Source organism: Melospiza melodia, chromosome 15, assembly GCF_035770615.1.
Source record: "Melospiza melodia melodia isolate bMelMel2 chromosome 15, bMelMel2.pri, whole genome shotgun sequence".
NCBI classification, from domain to species: Eukaryota; Metazoa; Chordata; class Aves; order Passeriformes; family Passerellidae; genus Melospiza; species Melospiza melodia.
Window position 1 is genome coordinate 3,437,569 of NC_086208.1, and position 13,416 is coordinate 3,450,984.

At 56.1% G+C, this 13,416-nt stretch overlaps 1 protein-coding gene across 1 annotated transcript; it reads right to left on the reverse strand.

Annotated features, from left to right (window-relative positions):
* Positions 1-331: 331 nt before the first annotated feature.
* On the reverse strand, positions 332-11,334 carry INSYN1 (inhibitory synaptic factor 1). The gene is made up of 4 exons (XM_063169407.1): positions 11,250-11,334; positions 9,701-9,877; positions 8,527-9,046; positions 332-1,085 (listed from the first exon to the last, which is right to left on the reverse strand). The coding sequence occupies exons 3-4, from the start codon at positions 8,743-8,745 to the stop codon at positions 450-452; spliced, it is 855 nt and encodes a 284-aa protein (XP_063025477.1). The 5' UTR covers positions 8,746-9,046; positions 9,701-9,877; positions 11,250-11,334; the 3' UTR covers positions 332-449.
* Positions 11,335-13,416: the final 2,082 nt, after the last annotated feature.

Genomic DNA, 13,416 nt, shown 5'->3' on the forward strand with positions numbered 1-13,416 from the left:
CCACTGATTTTCCCTAAACCAAACAGGGATAACACATCCCAGAGAAGGGAATTTCCCCCTCCCTGATCCTGCCACCCCCTCCAGCATTCCCACATTCCTATCTGTGCCCTATTCCTGCCCTCCAGAATGGAGGCCAGCACCTCCTGGCACATCTGTGTCATGGTTGGGATTTCTCTGTGCTGGATGATTTACTGAGCTCCTTCGATCCAGTGAAAAAAAAAATTTAAAATTCCCTGAGCCTGGAAAACCGTCAGGATATTGGAATATCAGGATATTGAGATACCGGGATATGGCGATATCGGGATATTTGTTGCCACCTTCTCACTCGGCGTTTATGAGGAGTACGGATTTATTGAAATATATATTTATATTTATATATAGATCTTTTCCAGCCCCTTTCCCAGGGATTTTCCCCCTCCCCCAAACCCTTTCCAAACCCGGATGCGGGCTCAGTTTTTGTTGGGAATTCTCTGCCTGGCCGGGACGTACGGCAGCAACGTCTGCGTGCTCTTATCGGCCACGGTCTGGGTGCTGCTGTTCCTCGTGGCCCTGCGGATCGGGATCACGCCCGGGTTCCTCGGGAGCTGCTCCCGAGGCCCCTTCCTGGCAGGATCGTCCTGAATGTCGGCGCTGTCATCGGCGTCACCATCGTCATCGCAGCACAGGGCGTGATAGAGCACCTTGTCACTGAAGCGGACGCGCTCCCGCGTCCCCGCCGGCCGCTGGGCCGGGATCTTGGGAACGGCGGCGCTCCCAAAACATTCCTCGCTGGAGGAATCCGGGGTCCCGCCGCCCCCGCGGGGGCCGTTGGCCACGGGGACCCCCCCGTTCATCAGCCGGGCCGGCGGCGGCCGCGGAGGCTCCGGGCAGTCGCCGGGGTCCGAGGGAGTGGAGGCGTCCAGGAAGGAGCAGAATTCCCAGCTGTCCGAGAGGACGTCGGAGGCGGCGAAGTCCAGCGGGCCCAGCTCGAGGCTGGCGCCGCCCCGGTCGCTGCTGGATGTGCTGCTGGCCGTGGCCGGAGTCCAAGCGTCCGGCTCCAGGTCCAGAGCGAAGTCCGACGTCAGGCGGTCAATCTGGGACACAACCTGTGGAGAGAGAGATGGACACGGGGATGGATGGATGGATGATGGATGGAAGGATGGATGGATGGATGGATGGATGGATGGATGGATGGATGGATGGATGGATGGATGATGGATGATGGATGGATGGATGGATGGATGATGGATGGATGGATGGATGGATGGATGGATGATGGATTGATGGATGATGGATGGATGGATGATGGATGGATGGATGGATGGATGGATGGATGGATGGATGGATGGATGGATGGATGATGGATGGATGATGGATGAATGGATGGATGATGGATGATGGATGATGGATGGATGGATGGATGGATGGATGGATGGATGATGGATGGATGGATGATGGATGGATGGATGGATGGATGGATGGATGGATGGATGATGGATGGATGGACGGATGGATGGATGATGGATGGATGGATGGATGGATGGATGGATGGATGATGGATGGATGGATGGATGGATGGATGGATGGATGGATGGATGATGGATGGATGATGGATGGATGGATGGATGGATGGATGGATGATGGATGGATGGATGGATGGATGGATGGATGATGGATGGATGGATGATGGATGGATGGATGGATGGATGGATGGATGGATGGATGGATGATGGATGGATGATGGATGAATGGATGGATGATGGATGATGGATGATGGATGGATGATGGATGATGGATGGATGGATGGATGGATGGATGGATGGATGATGGATGATGGATGGATGGATGGATGGATGGATGGATGGATGGATGGATGGATGATGAATGGATGGATGGATGATGGATGGATGGATGATGGATGGATGGATGATGGATGGAGGGAGGGATGGATGATGGATGGATGGATGGATGGATGGATGGATGGATGGATGGATGGATGGAAGCATGGATGGATGGAAGGATGGATGATGGATGGATGGATGGATGATGGATGGATGGACGGATGGATGGATGATGGATGGATGGATGGATGGATGGATGGATGGATGGATGGATGATGGATGGATGGATGGATGGATGGATGGATGGATGATGGATGGATGATGGATGGATGGATGGATGGATGATGGATGGATGGATGGATGGATGATGGATGGATGGATGATGGATGGATGGATGGATGGATGGATGGATGGATGGATGGATGGATGGATGATGGATGGATGATGGATGGATGATGGATGGATGGATGGATGATGGATGGATGGATGGATGGATGGATGGATGGATGGATGGATGGAAGCATGGATGGATGGAAGGATGGATGATGAATGGATGGATGGATGATGGATGGATGGATGATGGATGGATGGATGATGGATGGAGGGATGGATGATGGATGGATGGATGGATGGATGGATGGATGGATGGATGGATGGAAGCATGGATGGATGGAAGGATGGATGATGGATGGATGGATGGATGATGGATGGATGGATGGATGGATGGATGGATGGATGATGGATGGATGGATGGATGGATGGATGGATGGATGGATGGATGATGGATGGATGGATGGATGGATGGATGGATGGATGGATGATGGATGGATGATGGATGGATGGATGGATGGATGGATGATGGATGGATGGATGGATGGATGGATGATGGATGGATGGATGATGGATGGATGGATGGATGGATGGATGGATGGATGGATGGATGGATGATGGATGGATGGATGATGGATGGAGGGATGGATGATGGATGGATGGATGGATGGATGGATGGATGGATGGATGGAAGCATGGATGGATGGAAGGATGGATGATGGATGGATGGATGGATGATGGATGGATGGACGGATGGATGGATGATGGATGGATGGATGGATGGATGGATGGATGATGGATGGATGGATGGATGGATGGATGGATGGATGGATGATGGATGGATGATGGATGGATGGATGGATGGATGGATGATGGATGGATGGATGGATGGATGGATGATGGATGGATGGATGATGGATGGATGGATGGATGGATGGATGGATGGATGGATGGATGGATGATGGATGGATGATGGATGAATGGATGGATGATGGATGATGGATGATGGATGGATGATGGATGATGGATGGATGGATGGATGGATGGATGGATGGATGGATGATGGATGATGGATGGATGGATGGATGGATGGATGGATGGATGGATGGATGGATGGATGATGAATGGATGGATGGATGATGGATGGATGGATGATGGATGGATGGATGATGGATGGAGGGAGGGATGGATGATGGATGGATGGATGGATGGATGGATGGATGGATGGATGGATGGATGGAAGCATGGATGGATGGAAGGATGGATGATGGATGGATGGATGGATGATGGATGGATGGACGGATGGATGGATGATGGATGGATGGATGGATGGATGGATGGATGGATGATGGATGGATGGATGGATGGATGGATGGATGGATGGATGGATGATGGATGGATGATGGATGGATGGATGGATGGATGATGGATGGATGGATGGATGGATGGATGGATGGATGGATGGATGGATGGATGGATGATGGATGGATGATGGATGAATGGATGGATGATGGATGATGGATGATGGATGGATGATGGATGATGGATGGATGGATGGATGGATGGATGGATGGATGGATGGATGGATGATGGATGATGGATGGATGGATGGATGGATGGATGGATGGATGGAAGCATGGATGGATGGAAGGATGGATGATGAATGGATGGATGGATGATGGATGGATGGATGATGGATGGATGGATGATGGATGGAGGGATGGATGATGGATGGATGGATGGATGGATGGATGGATGGATGGATGGATGGAAGCATGGATGGATGGAAGGATGGATGATGGATGGATGGATGGATGGATGGATGGATGGATGGATGGATGGATGATGGATGGATGGATGATGGATGGATGGATGGATGGATGGATGGATGGATGGATGGATGGATGATGGATGGATGGATGATGGATGGATGGATGATGGATGGATGATGGATGGATGGATGGATGGATGGATGGATGGATGGATGGATGATGGATGGATGATGGATGGATGGATGGATGGATGGATGATGGATGGATGATGGATGGATGGATGGATGGATGATGGATGGATGGATGGATGGATGGATGGATGGATGGATGGATGATGGATGGATGATGGATGGATGGATGGATGGATGGATGATGGATGGATGGATGGATGGATGGATGGATGGATGGATGATGGATGGATGATGGATGGATGGATGGATGGATGGATGGATGGATGGATGGATGGATGATGGATGGATGGATGGATGGATGGATGGATGGATGGATGGAGGGATGGATGATGGATGGATGGATGGATGGATGGATGGTAGGTCCCAACTCCTCCCCTTGGGTTTCTGTGTTGTTTTCCCACCCCAAAATTTCCAGGAATTGAGGGATGGAGGGATCCCTCCCCATCTCAGGCTTTGGCTTTGAAGCTTGTTGGGAATATCCCCAGGGAAACCTGGAAATCTCCTTTTTCCCTTTCCAGATCCCTTTTCCTTTTATTTTTTCTTCTTTTCTGGGAAAGGAAGGGTTAAACTTGAGAAAGAGAGTTAAAAAAAAAGGTATCTTCTGACCACTTCATTTTTGGGACAAGGAAAATTTGGGAAGGAGGCTGGGAATCTTTGGGAATACCCCAATCCTTGCTGGAATGGGATCCCCTCTGTTCCCAAGGGGAATTTCAGCTGTGGGACAGGGCCAGCATGTCTCTGTCGCCTGAGGTCCCTTCCCAGCCCCACCGAAGGGACTACAATCGAGCAGGGACAGCAGGAAGTGAATCCCAATCCCAATCCAAATCAGCCATTATTGGTGCCACTCATGGCCATTGTCATCCCAGTCCTGTCCCCATCCCGGGACTGGTGTCACTTGTCACTGTCCCCATCCCAATCCTGTCCCCATCCCAATGCTGTCCTCATCCCCATCCCAATACCAGCCCCACCCCAGGACTGGTATCACGGCTGTCCCCATTCCAGACACATCACAATCCTGTCCCCATCCTGGGATTGATGCCATTCACACCTGTCCCCATCCCAATCCCAATCCCGTCGCCCTCCTGGGATTGGTGTCACTTGTGGCTGTCCCCATCGCAGGATTAGTGTCACTCCGGGCTATTTTTAGGATCATTCCCTATTTTAAGCCGGGGGTTAAATCCCCCGGTGACACTCGGCTCCCGCGGGGGATTAACACGGAAAGAAGGATTTGGGATTTGCCCCCCCCCTTTTCCTCCCTCACCGAGGCTGGCAGAGCTTTTCCAGCTTGGGGGGCGGAAAATTCCCCCCGATTTCCCAGGAACATCCCCATGGATTCACCCCAAACCTCGTCATGTGCTTATAGGGGAAAAAATCCCCCCAATTCTCTGGGAATATCCCCAGGGATTCACCCCAAATGTCCTCCCCTGTTTGTAGGGGGGAAAATCCTCTCCCAGTTCCCTGGGAACATCATCATGGATTCATCCCAAACCCACTTTCCTACTTGTATGGGATAAATTCCCAGGAAACTGGGAAGGATTCGTCCCCCACAAGCAGGGGAGGAGGTTCGGGATGAGGGAATTTGGGGGAAATTATTCCCTCCAAGCACATGAGGGTGTTTGGGATGAATCCCTGGAGATATTCCCAGGGAATTGGTGGGATTTGTCCCCCAGGGAATTGCAGGGGATTTTTCCCCATATAAAAAAGGAGGAGGTTTGGGATGAATCCCTGGGGATGTTCCCAAAGAACTGGGGGGAATTCCCAGGAGATTCCCAATAAAATCCCATCTGGAATGTTCCCACCCAGCTCAGGCAGATGTGGGACAGCTGGAGCCCCATCCTTGTTTTTATGGGATTTTGGGAATTCTGGCTGTAGGCCAAGCTGGGGGTTGGGATTGGTGGCTCCAGATCCTGGATTTTGGGCTGGGATCAGAGGGGTGGGATCTGGTGTGATCCAAGGGTGGGATCTGGTGGGGTCAGAGGGTTGGGATGTCGGGATCCAAAGAGTTGGGATCTGATGGGATCCAAGGAATTGGGATCCAATGGGATCAAAAGAAGGGATCTGATGGGATCCTAGGGATGGGATCAGATAGGATTAATGGTTTGAGATCCAATGGATCAAAGGATGGGGTCTGATGGGATCAAGGGCTTGAGATCCAATGACATCTAACAATGGGATTTGGTGGGATCCAAGGGATGGGATCCAATGGGATCAAAGGGGTGGAATCTGATGGGATCAAGGGTTTGAAATCCAATGGGATCAAAGGTTGGGATCTGATGGTCCCTCCATCCCCACAGGGATTTGGGAAGAGAATTGGGAAGTGAATCCGAGCCTGGGATGGAGAGATCCAGGCCTGAATCCCACCAAAACTGCTCCCAAAATCCCACAAACCCAGCTCCCAAATCCCCCAAATCACAGCTCCCCAGAATCCCCAAACCCATTACCAAAATCCCCCAAATCCAGCTCCCAAAATTCCCCAAAACCTGCTCCTGAATAATTCCCAACTCTCTCCCAAAGCTGTTATTTTTGGGATAACAACCCCTGCACCTTCCCAAGCATTCCCAGTTAATCTCCTATTGATCTCAGCATTATTAGGGGATTTATTCCCATGGAGAATCATCTACAGGATTTTTCCAAGGAAAAGGCTGGGAGGGAACACCTCTGATCCCATTCCAGAAATTCCAGACAGGATGGGCCCTTCCCATGGGAATTTTTGGGGGATTTGAACAGGACTTTTCCATCCAAGGACTTCAATCATCATTTTCCCCAGCACAGAACGCCCGGGAATGATTCTGGACACAAAGGGATGGGAAGGAAGGAGGGAGACCGGGAAAATCAGGATGTCACAAGTTCAGGACACTTTGGTGGCCCTGAGGGACCTCAATCCATGATCCCACTTCAGCTCGGAGCCACCAGCCAGGGACATTCCAAAGATTCCATGGTGGCTCCATGGGGACACCCCAATGTCACAACTGCCAAGACACTTTGGTGGCCCTGAGCAGAGATGGACACTGGGATGGACGTTCCCAAATCCTCCATGGGGACACCCCAATGTCACAAATCCAGGACACTCTGGTGGCCCTGAGGGAACCTCAGTCCACCTCAGCTTGGAGCCACCAATGAGGAACGCCTGAAATTCCTCCTCACTTTTGGAAATCCAGCTCAGGGACACCAAAATTTTCTTCTCTCCTCTGGAAATCCAGCCCAAGGAGATGTGAATTTCCTCCTCTCTTTTGGAAATCCACCTCGGGAGCTCTCGAATTTCCTCCTTTTTTTGGAAATTCACCTCAGGTATGCCCAAATTTCCTCCTCTTTTTTAGAAATCCAGCCCAGAGAGATCCAAATTTCCTTCTCTCTTTTGGAAGTCCACCTAAGGGACATCCATATTTCCTCCTCTCTGACACTCAAATTTCCTCCTCTCTTCTGGAAATTCAGCCCAGGGAGATATTAATTTCTTCTTTTTTTGTGGAAATCCATTTCAGAAGCTCCTGAATTTCCTCTCTTTTTTTGGAAATCCACCTCAGCGACTTCCAAATTTCCTTCTCTCTTTTGGAAATCCAGATCAGGGATGCCCAAATTTCGTCCTCTTTTTTGGAAAGCCAGCCTAGAGACGCCTGAATTTCCTCCTCTCTTTTGGAAATCCAGCCCAGCGACTTCCAAATTTCCTCCTCTCTTTTGGAGACCCATCTTGGGGATGTCCAAATTTCCTCCTCTCTTTTGGAAATCCAGCCCAGGGAGATCCGAATTTCCTCCTTTTTTTGGAAATTCACTTCAGGAACTCCCGAATTTCCTTTTCTCTTTTGAAAATCCACCAAAGGGACACCAAAATTTCCTCCTCCCTTTTGGAAACCCACCTAAGGGACATCCATATTTCCTCCTCTCTGACACAAGTTTCCTCCTCTCTTCTGGAAATCTAGCCCAGAGACATCCAAATTTCCTCTTCTCTGACACTCAAATTTCCTCCTCTCTTTTGGAAATCCAGTCCAGGGACGCCCAAATTTCCTTCTCTCTGTTGGAAAACCACCTCAAGGACTTCCAAATTTCCCTCTCTCTTTTGGAAATCCAGCCTAGGAACACCCGAATTTCCTCACCTCTTTTGGAAATCCAGCCTAGGAACACCCGAATTTCCTCATCTCTTTTGGAAATCCAGCCCAGGGAGATCAAAATTTCCTCCTCTATTTTTGGAACACCAGCCTAGAGACACCTGAATTTCCTCCTCTCTTTTGGAAACGGACAACCACATTTCTTCCTGTCTTTCGCAAATCCACCTCAGGGACTTCCAAATTTCCTTCTCTCTTCAGGGAATCCCCCTCGGGGAAATCCGCCCCTCCGCTGCCCCATCCCGAGCCAGGAACGGCCGAACCCGCTCCAAGCCCTTCCCTTTTCGTGCCCAGCGTTCTCCCGGGGTTTCCCCACCTCGCGGAGCTCCTTGGCCACCTCCTTGAGCTCCCTCAGGATGCCCTCGAGCTGCCCGATCACCATCCTCATGCGGCCGCGGATGCGCTCCCGCTCTCCCTCGCCCTCGCTAGGGCCGCTGCCGGTGCCGGTGCCGGTGCTGCCGGTGCTGCCGGTGCCGGCGGTGCCGGGGCCGGGCCGCTCCGTGCGCTGCGCATCCCGGCGGCTCCGCGAGTCCATCGTGCCCTAGGCGGCGGCCGGGCCGGTGTCCATGCCGCTGCTCCCCGCCCGGCCCGGCCCGGGCAGCTCTCACCATCTTAACGCCGCCGCTCACGGCCGCACCATGCGGGGACGCTCCGCCGGTGGCCCTGCGGTGACACCGCTGCTGGCAGCCGGAGCAGCAGGAGGAGGAGGAGGAGGAGGAGGAGGAGGAGGAGGAGAGGAGGGGGTTTGTCGGGATCCCAGCGGGAAAGGGAGGCGCGGTGTCGGCGAGGAGGGGCGGCGGGTCCGGTGTTGGCTGCGGGGGTGTCCGGCTGTCCTCCTGCGGGGACAGAGGGACAAGGGCCGGGAAGATGCTTGGGAAGGGCTCTGGCCGCTCCTTCCCTCAGTTTATGGGGGGGCAGGATGGGGCCTGGGAATGTCGCTGGAATGTCGCTGGAATGTCACCCCCCCCCTGTGGCCTCCCTCAGTGTCCCCCAGGCTGAGCCTGGGCGCAGTGGAGCCTCTGGGAGATGGACACCCAGAGGGACAGCGGGACACGCACAGGGACAGCGGGACACGCACAGGGACGAGGGACACACACAGGGACAGGGGGACACCCAGAGGGACAGAGGGATATGGGCACGGACACGCACAGGGACAGGGGGACAGAGAGACAGGGACTCACACAGGGGGACAGAGGGACTCACACAGGGGGACAGAGGGACACGCACCGGGACAGAGGGACATCCAGGGGGACAGAGGGACACACGCAAGGACAGAGGGACATCCAGGAAGACAGAGGGACACGGACAGCGACACGAGGACACACACAGGGAGAGGGGGACACCCGGAGGGACAGAGAGACACCCAGGGGGACAGAGGGACATACACAGGGAGAGGGACACATAGGGACACCCACAGGGACAGAGGGACCCGCGGGGACAGAGGGACACGGACAGGACACCCCGGGGGAGCGGGGACACTCCGCACTCACCGGCGCGCTCCGGCCGCTCCCGGGCTCCGCTCCGAGCTCTTCCCGCTCCTGTTTTCCCCTGGCTCCTTCCCTCGCTTCCTCCCCCTCCTGCTCCTCCTCCTCCTCCTCGCCGCCGGCTCCCGCCTCCCTCAGGGCTTTTCCGCGGGGGCCGGGGCCGCTCTGCTCCGCTCGCTGTCGCTGTCGCGGGGGGGACACGTTACCGGCGGGGACAGCCCCACGGGGGGGTGGCAGCGGCCCCGAGGCCCTTCCCGGAGCCCTTCCCGCCGCCATCCCCCCCTCCGGATCCCGGCCCCGCCCCGGCCGCGGCGGGGGGAGGACGCGCCGTGCCCCCGAGTGCCCCCCGGGAACCGGGAACGGCGCGGGGGAGCGGGGCGGGGCGGGGGAGCCGGTTCGGGAGCGCGCACGGGGAGGGGGAGCCGCTAGGGCCGCGTTTCCCTCGCCGGTACCAGCATCCCCCATCCCCGGTACCAGCATCCCCCATCCCCGGTACCAGCATCCCCCATCCCCGGTACCAGCATCCCCCATCCCCGGTACATCACCTATCCCCGGTACCAGTATCGCCTTTCCCCGTTTTGGCATCTCCCATCCTCTGTACCGGCATCTCCCAGCCCCGGCAGCGCCATTCCCCAGCCCCGGTACCGGTACGTTCCCGGTACATCCTCCATTCGGTATCCCCCGTCCCCGGTACCGGCACCCCCCAGCCCCGGTATCGGCATCCCCCATTCCCGATACCGGCATCCCCAGCCCCGATAGAGGCATCCCCCTTCCCCGGTACCGGCACATCCCCGGTACAACCTCCATTCCCGACACCGGCATCCCCCAGCCCCGATCCCCGCGTCCTCCGGGGCTCCGGGAATGGAGGGTGCCGGTATCCGCAGCTGCCAGCCCCGCTCTCCGAATCCTCCATCCCCTATTCCCGAATCCTCCAGCCCCGACGCTTTCATCCTCCATCCCGTCTTCCCGGATTCCCCATTCCCGCTCCCCGCATCCCCCTGCGTCTGTCCTCGCCGCTCTCATCCTCTATTCCCCGAGCCTCCATCCCCGGTTCCCGCATCCTCCATCCCCGGTTCCTCCATTCACGGTTCCTCCATTCCCTATTCCCGCGTCCTCCATCCCCGGAGCCTTCATTCCCTATTCCCGAATCCTCCATGCCCGGTTCTTCCGTCCCCGGATCCCCCATACCCTGTTCCCACATCCTCCATCCCCTATTCCTGAATCCTCCGTTCCCGGTTCCTCCATCCTCCGTTCCCGAATCCTCCATCCCCGCTTCCTCCATTCCCGCTTCCCGCTCCCTGCATCCTCCATCCCCGCATCCCCGTTCCCCAATTCCCGCATCCCCTCTCCATCCCCGGTTCCCCTCTCCGGGACCCCCGGGACGCCCCGGCGGCGCTGCGGGCTCAGGGCCGGGCTGTCCCCGCGCTCGGGGCGGGCGGAGCCTCCCCCGGTGCCCCGATCCCCGCTCCCGCTCCCCCGGGACGCCCCGGAGCCTCCCCGCGGTGCCGCCCGCCCGCACCCCCCGAGCCCCGTCCCGGGGCCCCCCCGGACGCACCGGCGGCGCTGCGGGCTCAGGGCCGGGCTGTCCCCGGGCTCCGGGCGGGCGGAGCGGGCCCCGGGCAGGGCCATGAGCGGCGGAGGGCCCGGCCCGGCCCCGCTCCGGCCGCAGCCTCGCCGCGCTCCGCCCGGCCCCGCGCCGGCGCTGCTGTGTCACCGGAGGGGCCGGGCCTGCGCCGGGAAAGCGGGAATTAAAGGCACCGGGAGCGGGAACGGAGCGGGAACGGAGCGGAGAGGGAGAGGGCATGGAGCGGGGAAAGAGTGAGAATGGAGAGGGAATGGAGCAGGGATGGAGCAGGGATGGAGCAGGGAAAGAGTGAGAATGGAGCGGGGATGGAGCAGGGATGGAGAGGGGATGGAGCAGGGAAAGAGTGAGAATGGAGCGGGGATGGAGCAGGGATGGAGCGGGGATGGAGCAGGAATGGAGCGGGGATGGAGCGGGGATGGAGCAGGGATGGAGCAGGGATGGAGCGGGGATGGAGCAGGGATGGAGAGGGGATGGAGAGGGGATGGAGCAGGGATGGAGCAGGGATGGAGAGGGGATGGAGAGGGGATGGAGAGGGGATGGAGCAGGGATGGAGAGGGGATGGAGAGGGGATGGAGCAGGGATGGAGCAGGGATGGAGCGGGGATGGAGAGGGGATGGAGCAGGGATGGAGCAGGGATGCAGAGGGGATGGAGCAGGGATGGAGAGGGGATGGAGCGGGGATGGAGAGGGGATGGAGAGGGAATGGAGAGGGGATGGAGAGGGGATGGAGAGGGGATGGAGCAGGGATGGAGCGGGGATGGAGCGGGGATGGAGCAGGGATGGAGCAGGGATGGAGCGGGAATGGAGCGGGGATGGAGAGGGGATGGAGAGGGAATGGAGAGGGGATGGAACGGGATGGAGCGGGGATGGAGAGGGAATGGAGAGGGAATGGAGTGGGGATGGAGAGGGGATGGAGCAGGGATGGAGAGGGGATGGAGAGGGGATGGAGCAGGGATGGAGCGGGGATGGAGCGGGGATGGAGAGGGGATGGAGAGGGAATGGAGAGGGGATGGAACGGGATGGAGAGGGGATGGAGAGGGAATGGAGAGGGAATGGAGTGGGGATGGAGAGGGGATGGAGCAGGGATGGAGTGGGGATGGAGAGGGGATGGAGCGGGGATGGAGCGGGAACGGAGCAGGAACGGAGCAGGGATGGAGAGGGAATGGAGTGGAGATGGAGCTGGAATGGAGTGGGGATGGAGCAGGGATGGAGAAGGGATGGAGAGGGGAGGGACTGGGAACAGGATCTTGGGAAACTGAGGCAGCACTGGGGACGTTCCCTTGGGATGTTTCTCCCTTTTCCTGCTTTTCCCCCCTTTCTTCATAGATGCTCCCCCTGCCTCCTCTCTACAGGAATTTGGGGATGGTTTTTGTGGGATTTAGGAAAAACTCAGCTGGGATGAGGGTGAGCAATCCTAAGAGAGAGAAACATCCATGGATGGATGGATGGATGGATGGATGGATGGATGGATGGATGGATGGATGGATGGATGGATGATGGATGGATGGATGATGGATGGATGATGGATGGATCCATGGATGGATGGATGGAGATGGATGGATGGATGGATGGATGGATGATGGATGGATGGATGAAATGGATGATGGATGGATGGACGGATGGATGGATGGATCCATGGATCCATGGATGGATGAAATGGATGATGGATGGATGGATGGATGGATGGATGGATGGATGGATGGATGGATGGATGGATGATGGATGGATGATGGATGGATCCATGGATGGATGGATGGAGATGGATGGATGGATGGATGGATGGATGATGGATGGATGGATGAAATGGATGATGGATGGATGGACGGATGGATGGATGGATCCATGGATCCATGGATGGATGAAATGGATGATGGATGGATGGATGGATGGATGGATGGATGGATGGATGGATGGATGGATGATGGATGGATGGATGATGGATGGATGGATGGATGGATGGATGGATGGATGGATGGATGGATGGATGGATGGATGGATGGATCCATGGATGGATGGATGGATGGATGGATGGATGGATGGATCCATGGATGGATCCATGGATGGATGGATGGATCCATGGATGGATGGATGGATGGATGGATGGATGAATCCATGGATGGATGGAATCCATGGATGGA

Excerpts from the sequence above, each read along its gene's own strand:
- INSYN1 (XM_063169407.1), bottom strand. The coding sequence starts at position 8,745 with ATGGACTCGCGGAGCCGCCGGGATGCGCAGCGCACGGAGCGGCCCGGC. Across the intron at positions 1,086-8,526 it reads TGGCCAAGGAGCTCCGCGAG|GTTGTGTCCCAGATTGACCG; the intron begins GTGGGGAAACCC and ends CTCTCTCCACAG.